This window comes from Piliocolobus tephrosceles, chromosome 9 (genome assembly GCF_002776525.5).
Source record: "Piliocolobus tephrosceles isolate RC106 chromosome 9, ASM277652v3, whole genome shotgun sequence".
NCBI classification, from domain to species: Eukaryota; Metazoa; Chordata; class Mammalia; order Primates; family Cercopithecidae; genus Piliocolobus; species Piliocolobus tephrosceles.
This window is the reverse complement of record NC_045442.1, coordinates 2,586,639-2,603,456: the sequence shown is the minus strand read 5'-3', so window position 1 is coordinate 2,603,456 and position 16,818 is coordinate 2,586,639. Positions and strand designations below refer to the sequence as shown.

At 50.8% G+C, this 16,818-nt stretch overlaps 1 protein-coding gene across 1 annotated transcript in view; it reads right to left on the bottom strand.

The window, feature by feature from the left end:
* The window catches only part of TCERG1L (transcription elongation regulator 1 like), a 211,318-nt gene that overhangs the window by 150,994 nt on the left and 43,506 nt on the right, over positions 1-16,818 (bottom strand). Inside the window, exon 4 of the mRNA XM_023185819.2 lies at positions 12,847-13,032. Coding sequence (XP_023041587.1) covers positions 12,847-13,032 — 186 coding nt within the window. The remainder of the gene's footprint in view (positions 1-12,846; positions 13,033-16,818) is intronic.

Genomic DNA, 16,818 nt, shown 5'->3' with positions numbered 1-16,818 from the left:
GGGCTCCTCCACTGGCTGGAGGGGGATTGCACCTCAGCCAGGCGGCATGGCTCAAAGCCCAGAGGGGAGATGGCACCTCGTGCACGACAGTGGCAAAGGGGTGGCTGCACTCAGTGAGGCTTTCTCGGGGCGGCATAAGCTGAGTGCTGGAGGACAAGTGATTGTTGGCCAGAAGCATGGTGAGTACCATGAGGGAAGGCTGGGGTCCAAGGGGCTCAGGAAGTGCTGAGCAAGGAGAGAAGAGGGGCAGGTGCATGCAGGAGACGGTGGCCACGCTGGACCGGGACGGGTCTGCTGGCCAGGCTGGGTGGGACCCAGTGATGGAGCTGAGAGGTGGGCAGGGCAGGCCCCACATGACTGGGACGGCACACTACAGTCTCCACGAGGATGCGGAAAGGCTGGTGAGCGGAGGTGTTTCCCAGTTGGAGAAGGATGGTACAATTTAGGGGCTTGGGAATCTCCTCCTCTCCCTCCCCTGCCCCACAGGGAGCTCCTCCTCCGGTGATGGGTGCCTGCCTGAGCCAGAACTCCGGGATCAGTCAGGGATGTGGCAGAAGTCCGTAGCAAAGGAGCTTGGTCCAAAGAGGAGGAATCGGGCAGCCACCTTCCAGCCTTGAGGCTGGGCTACCCCAGGTGTGAGATGGCCTCCCAGCCACACACCCCCACAAGGCATCCTCCTGCCAGGAGCATAGAGGTGGGGGTCACACACTCAGGGGACAGGACTATGAGACTCAGAGTTGAAACCAAATAGCAGGTGCCCCCTCAGCCGAGCCCCCGGGCTGTTGCACAACAGAGTCCCAAACTCGTGGGGTGAGAGATGTAGGGAGGGGAGTATGCCAGCTCGTTCAGCAGCCACCAAGCCCAGGTGCCACAGTGCCCTCCCAAAACACGGAAGTAAACTGAATTAAACACATATGCACACACACGTGCACACACATCCACACCACACACAGCGACGGGCACATTTTCACTGGAGGTGGTGGCCCACGCTGTGCCTACTCCAAGGTACCCTGTGTTGGACAGACACAAAGTGGCTTGCTTGTGTACATTAGTTTCCTCTAATTACTATAAATTGAGTATCAGATGTTCGAGTCTTACACATTCGCCACAGCAAATTATATCCTCACCTTCCTTTCTACCATTATCACATTCTGAAACACCCATGTGTAATCAGCAACACCTACCAGTGCCAGGCTGTGTTTAATTCCTATTCTGTCCCCAGGAGCTCCTTCCTTAAGTGTCCTCAGTCAAGAACCAAGTGATTCTTGAACTCTGGCAAGACCCACCCCTGGTCAGGCCTCTGGAGCTTACAAACATGAGATAAGGCTTTTGTGGCAAGGAGTTACCAGATGGTGAGAAGGACAAGGCAGAGCAAATGTGGTGAAAAGAACCCTGGATGAATGACCACCCTCAAGGATGGCAGCACACTCAAAAGATTTTAGAGCAGATGAGCTTTCCCTTCTCTGTCCCCATCGTCCATCCTTGATCAGTTCACACATCTGGTCCGTTTACCCTTTTCCAAACGGTTCTCAAACCTGATTCTCAAACAAGGCTCTCTCTCCATCCCCACCTCCAGCAGCACCAATTCTCCCTGTCTCCTGCCATGGCCTCAATCAGATCACTCACTCACAAATACTGTAAATTCACACCCACACGCCCACATGACTCAGGTACATACACGCACAGACACATGCACACACGACTCACACACACACAGGTAAACTCACACACACACTGTAAATTCACACCCACATACCCACATGATTCATACACATGCACACACACACGACATACACACTACTCATACGTGCACACACACACGCACACACGACTCATACGTGCACACACACGTACACACACAACACACACACGACTCATATGCACACACACACGCACACACATGACACACACACTGGCAAATTCACACACACACGACATACACTCACATACGCTGGTAAACACACCCACATACCCACATGACTCACACACACTGATAAATTCACACCCACACACCCACAGGACACACACACGACTCACACACACACACGACACAGATGCCATCCGGGACCTGGACCCAGGCCTTGGCAGGAAATGTCAGAGCTGTGACAATGACAGAAAGGTCTCCATGTCCCTAGCACTGAGGCTGTATTAATTATGAATTTGAGAAGTCACAAAGCAAACCAGGCTGATCTCTCTCTGCCCTCCTTGGCTCCGAGGGCCACAATCCACCCGTCAGCCACACTTGGTGCCCGGTGCCTTCCTGTAGCCTTGCCTCCCCCACACAGGCCAACGGCCCTTTCCCGGGATCCCCTAGACTCTGCCTTGGCCTGTGTCTGGCTGGAGGCCCATCTGGGCCTAGTCCGGGGCAGGCAGGAAGACAGGGAGTGAGGGCCCTCGTGCTGCCCTCAGATACATACGGCTGAGAGTCAGTGGGAAATACATAACTTTGCTCCTTGAATGGGACACTCTGAATCTGCACTAGGCTTTCTGCCCAAGTCTCTGGCAGCGCTGAGCCCCCAGTGCCATGGGGTGTCACGCCCGGCAGAGGCTCCTTCGGCTCCCATCACAGTCCCCCCAACCTGTGCTCACATCCAGTCTTTGTCTCAGAGTCGCCTTCTGACTAGAGGTGCCCAGCCCTGCAGGTCATGCCCAGCCCTGGAATGGTGCCCCAGGCCAGCCCGCGGCAGGACCGGAGAGGCAGGATGTGATGGAGCTGACCTGGGCACAGAGGCGATGCCTCTGACTTGGGGCACTGAGTCCTAAGGGAAAAGGTTCCCTCTCGCGCTCACTCGTAAACAGCCAGAACCCAGCCTAATGCTGGGAATCCAGCAGGGACTCAGCGGAAGCAGGGCAGCTCACTGGTTCATCAGGTGTGGGGGTGTGGGACAAAATGATTTATTTACAAAAGCTCAGGTTTACTTTTCGCATCATGCTAGAGTTCATTGTGTTAAGCAAATAGAAGTGATTGCTCCTGCCTTCTTAGCAGAGGCAATATCACTGTTGAAGAAAGAAAAATAAAGGGAATACAGCAAGCTCTGGAAAGCCATGCGGCTACCCCAGCATAGGAGATTCCAGGGCCCTGGCTCCACTCGGGTCCCCAACAGCTGTTTAAAGCAGCATCCCTGAGTCCCTGGAGGACAGTGGCGCTCTCTAACCATGGCAAACGCACACTGGGGTCCTTGCAGCCCAGTAGCACATTTCTTTCTTTTTTTTTTTTTTTTGTAATTATTATAAATTTTGTTCTTTTTTGAAAGCCTCAGAAGTAAGCTTTCTTTCTACTTGTGCAAACTTTCAAACTCCATATCACCAGTCAAAACTGAAATCACCACCCACTCTCCCCCCCGGTTCTACCTGGCTGGGAGCTGCATGGGTATGACAGTCACACTTGCTGCCTCACACGTTACTGGCTTGCTTGACCTGAGCAGACGAGGCTGCGTTCCCCTCCTTTTCAAATCGTTGCAGGAAAGCGAAAGCATTCCGCCTGGCAAATAAGAACCTGAGGAGAGAAAGCAGCACTCTCTGCTTGTGCACAGAATAATTCAAACACCGTCTCCTCTCAGCAAAGAAAGCTCCCAGAAAGGAGCACACACCTGCCCCGGCATTCAGAAAGAACGCAGGAGCAAACACCATTCGGGGCAGCCAGGGACACTTTGGAGGAATAAAGCCGCACGATTTGAGTCACAGGGCACCAGTGAGGTACCACAGACCAGGCAGGAGCCCAGCCCAACTCACGTGAAGCTGCATGCTGCGTGCACGCCTGACGGGGGCTGGCAGAGCCCACCTTACTCCCCTGCAGATCCTCCCGGAGGCTGTCCACACTGAGACTGGGTGGGGCTTCTGCAACTGGTCTGTAGGTTCATAATCTTAAAGAAGTAAAATGGAATTGCAAGTGCTTCATGCGAGATGTGGCCTCACAGATGCAGGCTAATCTGTCACACACAGAGCCGGAGCCTTTGAGAGGTTTGTAGATGTTCACTTGAGGTGGAGGGATCATGGGCTATTTTCCTTTTCTTATTTATGCTTCTCCACTTCTTTCCTCAGGGTTCTAAGTCAGTGCTAATCAGACCCTCCACAGGGAAAGGTAGCCGGTATATCCTAGTTGGGGAATCTCATTCTAAGAACACAGGGAATCCTGAGGAGACACACGTGGGTTGTGAACCAAGTCCTGGCCGCCACTCATCGCCTGCCCAGGTGTAGGTGGAGCCAGTCTTGAGCTGCAGCAGGGAAGGGATGGTGAACTGGTGGACAGCGGCCACCTGCCCGGGCCTGCCCTAAGCACCTCTTCGCCTCTCTTCCTCCTAGCCCAGGAGCCCAGCGCCCTGTTCGTTGACTTCTTAGGGAGTGAGAAGTGCTGCCTGCTATGAGCTCACTCAGCCTTCTGGTCGCCAACATTTACTAAACTTTCAGCCGCCTGCAGAGCATTAGACACCTGGGGTCTCCTTCTTAGCTGGACAGTCTCCCAAACCACATTGCTCTTTCTCAAGCCCCGTGTGACATAGGACACGCCGGGCATGTGAAGTCCTTCTCTCTGCAGCTCTCTCATTTCCCCACCAGCACCAGGCTCCGCTTCCCACCTGTGCTGCTAGATGGCTCATGCCTGGGAGAGTTGAGGCCCAGCCAAATTCTCCAGCTTGTGGGAACATTATTATGCTCTCAGGCCGTGGGTCCATCTCAGGGAACCCACTCACCTTTGGTATACGGTGCTCCTTTCAAGGCACTGAGAAGTTCCAGGAAACGTAATGGCAGCAGAGGGGTCCAGGTTCCACGCTGCCACCCCCTCGTTCCCCAGGAGCTCTGCCGTGGCCCTGACCACTCCCGCCCCTCTGCCCAGGCCAGGAACCCCAGCTCACGGGGCTGCCTGCCTGTGCCGGGAGCCAGTCCTGACTTTCTGCCCCCTTTCCCCCTGCCCCTCCTCCCAACCCAGCTCACAACAGCCCCTCTGCCTCTGCTGCTTCCTTCGCTGAGAATCCTTAGGGAGTGAGAAGTGCTGCCTGCTATGAGCTCACTCAGCCTTCTGGTCATCAACATTTACTAAACTTTCAGCCGCCTGCAGAGCATTAGACACCTGGGGTCTCCTTCTTAGCTGGACAGTCTCCCAAACCACATTGCTCACAACAGACCTCAGGCCAGCCCCCAGGCCCTGCTGTCTCCTGCTCTCTGCAGACCCCATGCAGTCTGCCAGCCACCTCCAGGACAGTACGTGCGCTTTGAGCCAGCCGCCCTCACCCAGGCTCACAGGTCTCCTTTCTCCTTCATACCTCAGTTTCCGCTGTGCTCCGGATGGCTGACGGCACCGGAAATTGGGCCGCTGGAAAGACTGTTAGCACAGCTGATCAGAGGAGACGCAGAAATGGAAGGTACCACGAAGGGTAGAAGCAGTAAGAGGTTTTCACCACTTCTTACTTAACGCTGTTCTTCTGACCCTCTCCAAGGTCCCTCAAATAAACTTCATTCATGTGCATATGAGAACACGCCTCCTTTTCTTATTGTTTTTATTGTGGTAAAATATACATAACACGAAATTTACTGTCTTAACCATCTTGAAGTGTACAGTTCAGTGGCATTAAGCACATTTGCAGTACTTAATGCCAGCCGTCACCACCACCCACACTCCGAATTATTTTACCTTCCCAAACAGAAACTGTCCTGGTTCAACACTGACTTTCTGTTCCCCTTCCCCCAGTCCCTGGCAACCACCCTTCTGCTGTCTATCTCTGTGAATCCGATGGGGAGCCTCAGATAAGTGGAATTCTACAGGCTTGTTTCACTGACCATCGCGTCCTCAAGGTTCATCCATGCGGCAGCAGGTGCCAGCAATTCCTGCTTTTTAAGACTGAATAATATTTCACTATATAGATATGCCACATTTTCTTTATCTATGCACCCATCAATGGATGCTTGGATTGCTTTCATCATTTGTGGAATAGTAAATAATGCTGCTACGAACATGTTTACTCGAGTAGATATCTGCTTGAGACCCTGATTCCAATTGCTGAGTCCCATGGTAATTCCATGTGTAACTGTTTGAGGACCTGACGCACAGTTTTCCACCACTGTACTACTCTGAAGCACCAATGTTGCTTTAGGGATGTTTGTTCAAAGCAACTCCCACACAGTCTCTAGAAGTTTAAGCATGGAGAGCAAAATGTCAGCTTTCTCTCACCCAGACCCCTGGATGGAACATGGGCCTGAAATGTCAGCTTTCTCCCATCCAGACCCCTGGGCGAACACAGGCCTGCATGCTACTGAACACAGGCTGTCCTCCCCCAGGGCATGGATCTCATTCATGCACCAAAGGGGTCTATTTCAGTGTTGGGACCGGAAGACTCTCCAGTGTGAGCTGCGGACTGGACGCCTCCAACGAGTCCCCATCAGGGACCGCCTCCTCCACCGAGTCCTGAAGCACATGTCACTCGCCGCTTCTGACGGCCACCCACCATGGATACCATTTCCAACAGTGCTGTTATCACAAATTAAATAAAGTGGCCTGGCCCGGGAAGCAGCTGCTACTCCTGTTGCAGTGAGTACTCTATGACAATGTCCTGTCTGGCTACAGCAACACGATCTGCACAGCGACCAGCCTCCTCACACAGTGCTTTCATTAGAGCAGCCATGGGCGACCTCCTTCCTCCCTGATCTGTCTACAGACCAACTATTTCCCCACCCTCCTTCCAGGGGCGCTTCTAAATCTGGCCCCTGCTTGAAGACCACAGGGACCCCCAGGGATGGCAGCACGTACCGCCGTGTGCCTGAGTGAGGCCCTGGCGTCTTCCCTGCTGGGCCAGTCACAGACTCTCCCCCAGGGTCCTCAGCACAGCAGGCATCCAGCCTCTCATCGGCTCTCCTGGCACAGCTGAAGTTATCCAGTGTCCCTTTAGCACCGGGAGCCCGGCTACCATCGCAGCCACTGGGTTACTGATTTTAGCACAGTGGCTCTCTAGACGGACAGGAATTACAGCTGGTGGGTGGGACTGCCAATGGTGCAGAAGAAAGACATCCTGGGAAAATCCTTGGCAAAGGATTGCTGAGTTCCACCCTCACTCTGCTCCTCACTTGTATTGGGATTTAGGTAAACTGGTCTTCAGTGGCCTTTGACCCTGCCCCCCAGTTTTAAGTAATGGAATCGGTTGTCCAGAGTCCACAGGCCTTTCAGCTTGAAAATTTTGGGTTCCGGGAAATTCGAATCCCTAAAGATTGTGGTGACTGGGGCATGATCACCTCACTCTCTGCCTGAGCTTCCCATTAGAGATTCTGGTTAATGCTGAGCTGAGCAGCATATTCAGGGGCTGAGTGATGCAGCGTCCGCTGTGCTGAACGCTTCCTGACTACGTTTGTCTGTTTGTTAGGACTGGGCTGAGTGGGTGTGGGGTGAGTGTCTGTGGAGCAGGGCAGCCATCTCTGCACTGTCTCATAGAGAACACAGAGAACTGTCAACCAACACCCCAGAGTGTCGTTGGAGAGGGTCGTAGCCACAGAGCACAGGTGTGACTGGATGCCGTTCATTAACAAAGAGTCAGTGAGAGGCAAATTTGTGCCGAGAACCGTTCCCGGCACCAGGGCCTCAGTGGTGAATAGATATGGGAGCACCCCGCCCCTCAGGGTCTGACATGCCAGTGTGGGAGAGAAAATAGGCCAGGAATTGACACTGAAGAGAATTGCATGTGATGATAAATGCTGAAAAGCAAACGCAACAGTGAGGAGAAGGAGTTCGTTTCATGGGCCACTTCAGGATGGGAGGACTAGGGCCGTGTGCTGGAGCTGAGGCCTGAACAGTGGAGGAACCACTGGCCAGTAGGACAAGGCATTATATGACTTCATACAAACAAATGCTGCACAAAAGTGAACAGGATGGTCCCACCGCTGCACATACCAGCAGGGACGACTGTAAAGAAAGCACGTATCTGAGTGAAAAGGCCATCGCAGAAGAATGCACAAACGATGCTAACATTTATGTGAAATTAACAAAAACTGAAGTATGCAATATATTGTCTAGAGATAATGCATGGGGTAAACATATTTTTTTAAAAAACAGCAAAGGAATGATTGGCACGTCTTCAGGGGAGCAGTGACCTCCAGGGTGAGCAGGAGGTGAGGCTGGGGGCAGGGCCTGGGATACTGGAAACATCAAGTTTCTTAGACTCAGAGGGAGGCATTGGGTGCCTATTGTATTAGTATTCTCTATACTGGACATAACCTTATGCATGCTGTGGCCTGCGTGATATATTTCCACATTTTTTCTTCAACGAGAGGGTGAATTGGAGCTAACAGAGGAGATGGCTAACGTAAAGTGCAGGGTGATTCTCAGGGAAGGCACAGGGAGTGGAGCAGCTCAGAAAGAACGCGAGGTCCCAGGAGCATCGTTTCCTAGATGAGTGAGCCAGACCTTGCTCATGGGAGTGATTTCCCCGTGAAAGCAGCTCTCCCCTTTGGAGCCCAACAACCGGGTCTCCATTTAGAAAAGTCTGCTCCTTATACGCCTAAACGTAATCATGCCGGCTCAGACACTTGCGGTTGCATTCTCAGTAATAATTCACTTATCATGCATGACAAACTATGCAAAAGGGTTTTGTTGGTTTTTTTGTTTAAATCCAGTAAGTTTTCCACCAGAGGTAACTCAATCCTCCATCAGAAATGAACACTTCTTTCCTGCACAAGCCCGATGAGTTTCAGGAATCTTGAGGTATAAGCAATTATATTGTTACAGTATTGTTGTCTCTGAAAATCTTTAAAATGTTAATATGTATTATGACATTTTTGATTATAGTGGAGGAGGAAACAATTCCTGGATGATTTAAAAAAGACCTTATTCCCAAATGTCTGAATTACTGTTGTTATAGAACCTGTTTCAGCATCTGCAGATTTTGCTAATGAGGAAAGCTGACAGCCACGTGAAAGGCTGTGTGGTAGAATTCTGGCTTGGAGACTTTCTGACTTGTTATGTAGCTTGGCTGGTAAGTTACTGATAGAACAAAAAAATAGTCACTTCCCAGCTGTTCTGTGGCAGGACAAAATGTTAAATTTAAACCATTAAATAGTTCTGGAAGCAAAGAACAGGTGGCAAATGGCTTCCCAGGCAGATGGCCCTTTTTAATATCTATGTGGTAGTTATCTGCTCTACCAGAGACTGAAAGTACTCACTCATATTTCACTCTTCTCACTTGAACGCTTCAGTCATGGTGGGCCAAATTTTAAAAATGAATGTTGTCTATCTTAAAAGAAGAATCACTTTGGCTGAGCACAGTGACTCACACCTCTAATCCCAGCACTTGGGGAGGCCAAGGTGGGCAGATTACAAGGTCAGGAGTTCAAGACCAGCCTAGCCAACATGGTGAAATCCCGTCTCTACTAAAAATACAAAAATTACCTGGGCATGGGGGTGTGCACCTGTAATCCCAGCTACAGGGGAGACTGAGGCAGGAGAATCACTTGAACCCAGGAGGCGAAGGTTACAATGAGCTGAGACCATGCCACCGTACTCCAGCCTGGGCGACAGATTGAGACTCCGTCTCAAGAAAAAGAAAGAAAGAAAAGAAAAGAAAGAGAGAGAAGAGGGAAGGAGAGAGAGAGAGGGAGAAAGAAAGAAAGAAAGAGAGAGAGAAAGAAAGAGAGAGAAAGAGAAAAGGAAAGGAAAGGAAGAAGGAAGGAAGGAAGGAAAGAAAGAAAGGGAAAGGAACACAAGGGGAGGGAGGGAGGGAAGAAACAAGCTCTGTGAGTGAGTGGAACAGGAGCAGGCTCTGCTGGGCCTATCAACGTGCAGAAGGGAGCGCTGTCCCTGGAGTCAGGGGAATTGCTGCGTTGGGTGCAGGCAGGTGGGGATGGAAAGACGTGACCTCTGCTGGTGACCCACTGCCTGGGAGGGGCCAGCCTGGTAAACAGACCCCTGTGAAGCAGAGGCCAAGGGACACCCCGTGCCCTGGGAGGGCAGCAGGGACCAGCCTTCCCGCCCGTGCTGACGCCACTCTGAAAGAGAAGTCCGGTTCACGGCTGACTCCGGACCTGGTCACGGGCTCTTTAAGCTTTATGTGGCATCTTAGTTAAGCTAAATCTCGTGCAAGGCACCGAATTCCATGCAAGCTTTATGACTGTGGGCTCTTTTCAACACACAGCCTGCTCCTTCACGGTCAGGGTATTAACTCTGCCAGATGAGCATATCCGGGTACCCAGACAGCTTTTCACGGTGCCTTACGCAGGGTTCGAATAATACAAACCCCGGTTTCTCCACAGAGCCACTACCTATACTTTGGGCCAGATGATTCTCTACCATGGGGGTTGCCTGGGGGTTGTAGGATTGTGGCATCTTCCCCGGCTTCTACCCACCAGATCCCAGTAGCAACCCTCAAGTCATGACAACCAAAACACACGGAGAGTCACACTGCCAAATATCCTCTGGGGTGCAGAACTGTCTCCAGTTGGGGACCACGTGGAGCTCTGAGGTTACTGACTTTTATACCAAAGCCAAGGATATAAGTACGACAGTCAAGCTCACTTATATAAAGTCGGAATTATCTTCCAAATAAAAACAGGATAATTCTTCTGTAGATAAATTAAAGGTCACAACCTTCTATAAAATCCGTTTGAATATAGAGCAAACATTGGAGTGAGCTGTGTTCTTCTGAGTCCATCAGCACCTGCTTCGCACTGATGTCCTTCTATTTCCTCTCCCCCAGGCGGAGGCCACTCCCTCCACCCACCCCTTCACGGGATAGCTCATCCTTGTCCTGCCCCTGCCCAGTTCATTTATTTTAAGGGGTGTCAGAAATTTCCTAGGGGGCTGCCTGGGCATTCGCTGAGACCACCCATCAGCAGAGACGACGCCTTGCTCCCATCATTCTGTAGGACTCTTGGGGTGGTTTAGAAAACAGCCCTAAGGTTGCAGACAGGCCAGCTCTCTATCCCCCCATCTCATCAAGTCTTGGTTTTCAAACAGTACCCCAGGGACATGTTAGGATGGTTTTCTTCATGGGCATGACAGCCTTGCTCCCAAGTCCAGAGGTGGCTGCCAGGACGGCACCACCAGGCAGTCCCACCTCCCGATGGAGCCCTCACCAGGGGCGCCCCTGGCAGCACCGCACCCACCCGTGAAGCCTGGGATGGGCCACGCTGCTCACAGCTCAGATCTGCTCATCGCCGGTTCAGACCCAGCTTCCTGGTGGTATTTCAACTTCAACCTGCACCCTCTCCTGTGGGGCAGGGTTTCCAGGTCAGATGGATCAATGCCAGCAATGGGAAGGCAATTTTAGGAGCTACCTTCAGAGTAACGCCCCTTTCATCTTCCTGTCAGCCCATTTTTCCAGTTATCTACAGGACAGATAACGTTGGTGCTGGCCTCATTCTAACTGAATGCACGTTATAGCAAATTTGATCATGGAACCTTATAAAAGGCAAACAAGAGAGGATGCCTAATTGTTATGTCACCTTATAAATCATGTAAGAGATACAGAAAGTGAGGTGCCCCTGAGGTACACAGCTTTTGGTTCTAAGATTAATTTTCCTCTGAAAACAGTAAGTCATCCCTAATATATGTCAGTGGACTGGTAGCTTTAACCAAATTCTTGACACAGCTGCAATTTATGTTTCACTCCGAGATTATCCATGTGTTTTATTTATTTTCTCCATCACACCCTAAATGCATGCTCACTGACGTGCTGAAAGAGAAATACGATTTTGATCTTCAGAATACAATATCCTACTTATCAACTAATTCATCAGGCCAACATAGAAATAGCGAACGCCGAAGGTCCACTGTTGAAAAAGACCGTATTAGATTTACTAGCAACAAAGTCAACAAACTGCAGACACTCCAAAAATCGGAAAGTCGTGGAACTAGGCTGTTTGTGTTTCTACCATGAACCAGTATGTATATATTTGTGTGTGTGTCTGTCACAGTCTAGTGGTTCATTTCCTGCTACTCATAATCTAGCAATTAATGATATTAATACAATCTTCCATGGCATTTCTCTACAAGTTTTACCATCTCACATGAAGAACTGAAACCAAAATAATAGAGTAAATCCTCAATTCCTGGGAGTTGGCACTGTCATTCCAAATTAATGGAGATGTTGCTAAGTTTGGAGAAACAGGCATTTTACAAGGGTGTCTGGGTCCCGAAGCGTGCAGGTTACAGTTACTGGATGGACACGCATGCCTGTGAACCCATAGGGACAACAGAGCTGCAGATGGGACCCAGGGCCTCCCATCTACTCCAAGTGCCTCATCAATGCACCTCTCAGGACACCAGAATGGCCACCCTTCTGGCCTCTGCCCTGAGGACATCTCAGAAAGGGAGCACATCCACTGCACTGATGAGCTCAAATGCCTTTGTGGCAGCCCAAGCCTCTCGTACTCCAGGCTGTCACGGTGGGTGGGACCCCAGCCCCTGTGTCCAGCACAGGCCAGAAGGCAAGCCAAGTGGGCGGCCTGGGGGGAGCGGCGTGCAGCTTGGCTCTGGGCTCACACACCCAGCTCCGCTCCAGCACACCAGCCTCCACGTCCTGCGCAAGAAAATCACAACTTTCTGGGGTCCTTGCACTTCCAGACCACGCATGACTCCCCATAAATTCCCGTTAGTAAAGAGAAGCCTCATTTCCTCAAACGGAAACTTTCACCTTGGCTTTACAGCAGGAAGTGCCAGGGTGGACCTGACAAGGTGGCTCAGTGGAGTCAGGTCCATTTGCAGGGTCTGAAGTCAAGCAAAGCCCACACGATCCCAGCCGAATGTGTCCCCCTCAACCGGAGCTGGGCTTCATGTCCCACAGCACCTGGGCCCAGGCCAGTGGCGTCTAACAAGAAAGCCACGGCGCCCTCACTAAGGCAGCACCGGGCATCGGGACTGCACTCTGAGCCTACCTGAGAAGGGGGACGTCCGGAGGGGAATTTGGATGGGTGCCAAGGTCAGGAAGTGGCGCGGCTGCACACTGGCGGGGGACGGGCCCCGGAGGCTCTCAGGGTCCATGGAGACCATGGCAGCGGCAGCAGCGGTGGCGATGGTGATGGCGGGGCTGCTGGTCGGCTTAAGGCTGTTATGGCAGCCACCTGCGGAAGAGGGATGCAAAGGGTCAGCAAGGGGATGCCCAGGGCTATGGGTGACAGATGCCCATCTTGCAACTGCAAGATATCAGCCCCCAGAAAACAGGTGAGGGGGCACTACCCCTCTTTAATGGAAGCCCACAGTATGTGCCACTGTCCGCAGAACAAATGGTTGTGTGATGAGTTCTCCATCTGCAAAATGCTGACACACACCCAGCACACATACAGGGCCATGTGATGCTCAGTGAGCCACAAGGCTTACAGTTGCCAGGGAACGAGCCAGGATCCAGGTGTCTTACAGAGAAACCACTTGTCCCTGGTGCCCGTGTGTTAAGTACCTAATCAGAAGTGACCATGAACAGCATGCAGTGACTTGGAACAGACGCCGGGGAAGGCCCAGCAGTGCCACATAAGACAGTGGGGGTTTGGAAGAAGGGGCAGCTGTGAGACAGGTTTCCAGAGGGTGCCAGGCTCAGCTGGGCCCTGCAGGGAGTGGCCGGTCACCAGACCAGCTGCTGCAGGGGAGAAACCCACACCCAGCTCAGCATGGGTTGCTCCCTGAGAGGAGTCAGACTGCAAGCTTGGAATCGGGCATCTCTTCTAACATCAGCGGAAGCATCTGAAAGTTTGCTTCTTCCTCTGCCTTTTCAGTAAAACATTTTTTCTTTTAAAAGACTCCTCAGTTCCCCCAAATAAATGTGGTATCTAAGAAGTATTTTGTAGGTGCCATTTTACATAAATGGTGGAAGCTTAGCCTGGCCAGCTCTGGACAGCAATTTGGAAACATGTTTTTAAAACCTTGATATAATTCACAACTCTTGATCTGGCACGTCCTCTCCCGCAACCCACCCACATGCCCAGTGCCTTAGGATACAGGGGTAGAATGTGGAGCTAGAAATATCAGCAAAAGCTGGACAGCTGCACGAAGGATGGCGCACCATGCATGGGATGGTCAATGGTCAGTATGAACACGTCAAGAAAGATCATTAGTGCCATCGTGGATGTCTCATGATACAGTAGATAAATAAAACAAGCTAAAAACTATATAGATTCCTACAATGTATCATCATTCAGTCAACCAGTCTTTATTTGGCTGACAAGTACCAGGCATTTTCCAGCTCTAGCTCTTTGAGACAGAGTAGTGAACCAAACACTGGGAAGGCTGGCCTTCAGGGGAGTTCCTCCCAGGGAGGGAAGAGGCAGGGTGCTCATTCTTCTTGTTGATTTTCTGTACTTTCCAGGCTGGTGGGAATGGTGAGAAAGCAGGAAGGGGGCATCTAGCCTTGGTGTGTGGACCTCAGTTGTGACTGGGGTGGCCAGGAAAGTCCTACTGGGAAGGAAAAAATAGGTAAAAGTCTGCATGAGGCAAGGTGAGGCGCCCTGCTGACCCCTACAGAAGAAGCAGGTGTGCGAAGACGCTGCGGCCGGTGCCTGTGTGGTGCCTTCCAGGAGCAGCAAGGAGATGAGCAGGCCTGGGGTGCAGCGTGCAAGGCACCGAATACAGGGAGATGAGGAAGCCGGGGGTGGGGGGGCAGCCAGGCTTTGCCAGTAGACACAGGCAGGGGATGACTTGGGTTTTACTCCAAGTGAGGCGAGCCACAGGAGGGAGCGGAGTCTGTGGAGCCTGCGGAGTGGCGGAGAGGCCAGCTCTGAGTCTCTTCTGAATGTCTTCATCCTGCCTGCTTTACTGGGAACAGACGGGTAGGGGACAGCCTTTGCTTCCAGATGGGCTCAGTGCCATACCCTGTAGAGTCCCTATTTCAAGGAAGACATCCAGGCTAGAGCTAGAAATTTGGAGGCATATAGGAGGCACTTAACACTATGATGTCAGATGTGGTTAAAAATAGAAGAAAGTCGTGATAATGAACATATCTAGATGGCAGAATTACGGCTGATTTTCTCTCCTTTCTTTTGGAATTTCCTATGATGAGCATATAAAGATATTTTAAATTAAATATAATTTGTTATAGGGCAGCTTTAGGTTTACAGAAAAATTAGGTAGAAAGTAGAGAGAGTTCCCGGCCGGGCGCGGTGGCTCAAGCCCGTAATGCCAGCACTTTGGGAGGCCGAGACGGGTGGATCATGAGGTCAGGAGATCGAGACCATCCTGGCTAACACGGTGAAACCCCGTCTCTACTAAAAAATACAAAACAAAACGAGCCAGGCGAGGTGGCGGGTGCCTGTAGTCCCAGCTACTTGGGAGGCTAAGGCAGGAGAATGGCGTAAACCCAGGAGGCGGAGCTTGCAGTGAGCTGAGATCCGGCCACTGCACTCCAGCCTGGGCGACAGAGCAAGACTCCGTCTCAAAAAAAAAAAAAAAAAAAAAAGTAGAGAGAGTTCCCTAATAGATGCCCCCACTCCCCTCATTGTGAACATCTGGCATCAGTGTGGTGCCTCTGTTACAGTTCGTGAACTGACAATGGCACCTTGTTAATGATGGCCACAGTGTTCACTGGGGTTCACCCTTTGTGCTGTGCATCCTACGGGTTTGGACAGAGGCACTGTGGGATCACAGGGAGCATTTTCACAGCCATTGTACCACCATGCATTGTGGTATCAGACAACGCATTATCATAGCCCTTAAACTCCCCTGTCCTCCGCCTGTTCATCCCTCCCTCCCCTAAGCCCCTGGCAGCTGCTGATCTTTCTACGGCCTCTCCAGCTTTGCCTTTTCCAGAAGGCCATTCAGTTGGAACCAAATACTATTAGCCCTTTCAGACTGGCATCTTCTGCTTGGCAATATCCATTTAAAGTTTCTCCATGTCTTCTCATGACTTGATAGCTCATTTCTTTTTATTGTTGAATGATACTCCATTATCAGGATGTGCTGTAGTTTAGAAGCACAATTGTTGGATTTTATGGTAGGAGTGTGTTTCACTTTTTAAGAAACTGCCCGACTGTCTTCCACGGTGGCCGTGCCATTTTGCATTCCCCCAGCAGTGAATGGAGTTCCTGTTGCTCCACATCTTCACCAGCATTTAGTGATGTCGGTCTTCTGGATGGCAGCTTTTCCAAGTATGTCATGGAATCTACTTGTTGCCATAGACAGATTTGAAGTCAGAAAAAAATAGGCACCATTCAAAATATGTCATCTCAATAATAAAACACTTTTGAAAATTTATAAGATAAAGTAATTATGTGGATAAAAAGGTCCCTCCTGAACTCCCCCACTGAACACTGTCCATCTTTTGTTACATTGCAATTGTCTGGCCTGGCTGTGTTGGAAACATATCACAATCACACTAGATCTGTGGCTTTTTCATGAGATGCTATAAAAGGAACACTTCCTTTGTCATAAAACGTCCTTCAAAAGTCCCACGCTGAACCACAGCCTTGTATTCCAAGGAAGGGACATGCCACATACATTTGCCGTATTCTGTTACCCAGCCCTGTCATAATAGATGCTGTTCTGATAACCATGATGCCAACATCCACCTATACACAGGTTCATTTCTGTATTTATTGCTATGCAGTAGATTGCAGGGTCCAAATAGTGTAAGCATGTGGGGTGTGCATGTGTCAGTGTAAGGAAGGAATTTTCTGGAAGTTGTGATGCACTAAAGAGCCCTACATGAATTTATTCTCAGTGGCTTCTCCCCTTAGGATCTCTGTTTGCATGTTGCCTCCCCACAGCTGTTTCCACTGGAATTTAACCACTTAGTGGTTAAATTTAACCTACTCAGTGGGCCTCTGAGTGAGCACAAAAGTTAAAGCTCTTGCTGGGAAGTTATTTCCAGTTGAGGAAGGAAAAGATGGTATCAGAATGACCTGGGGGAGTTTTCCAAACCCTGG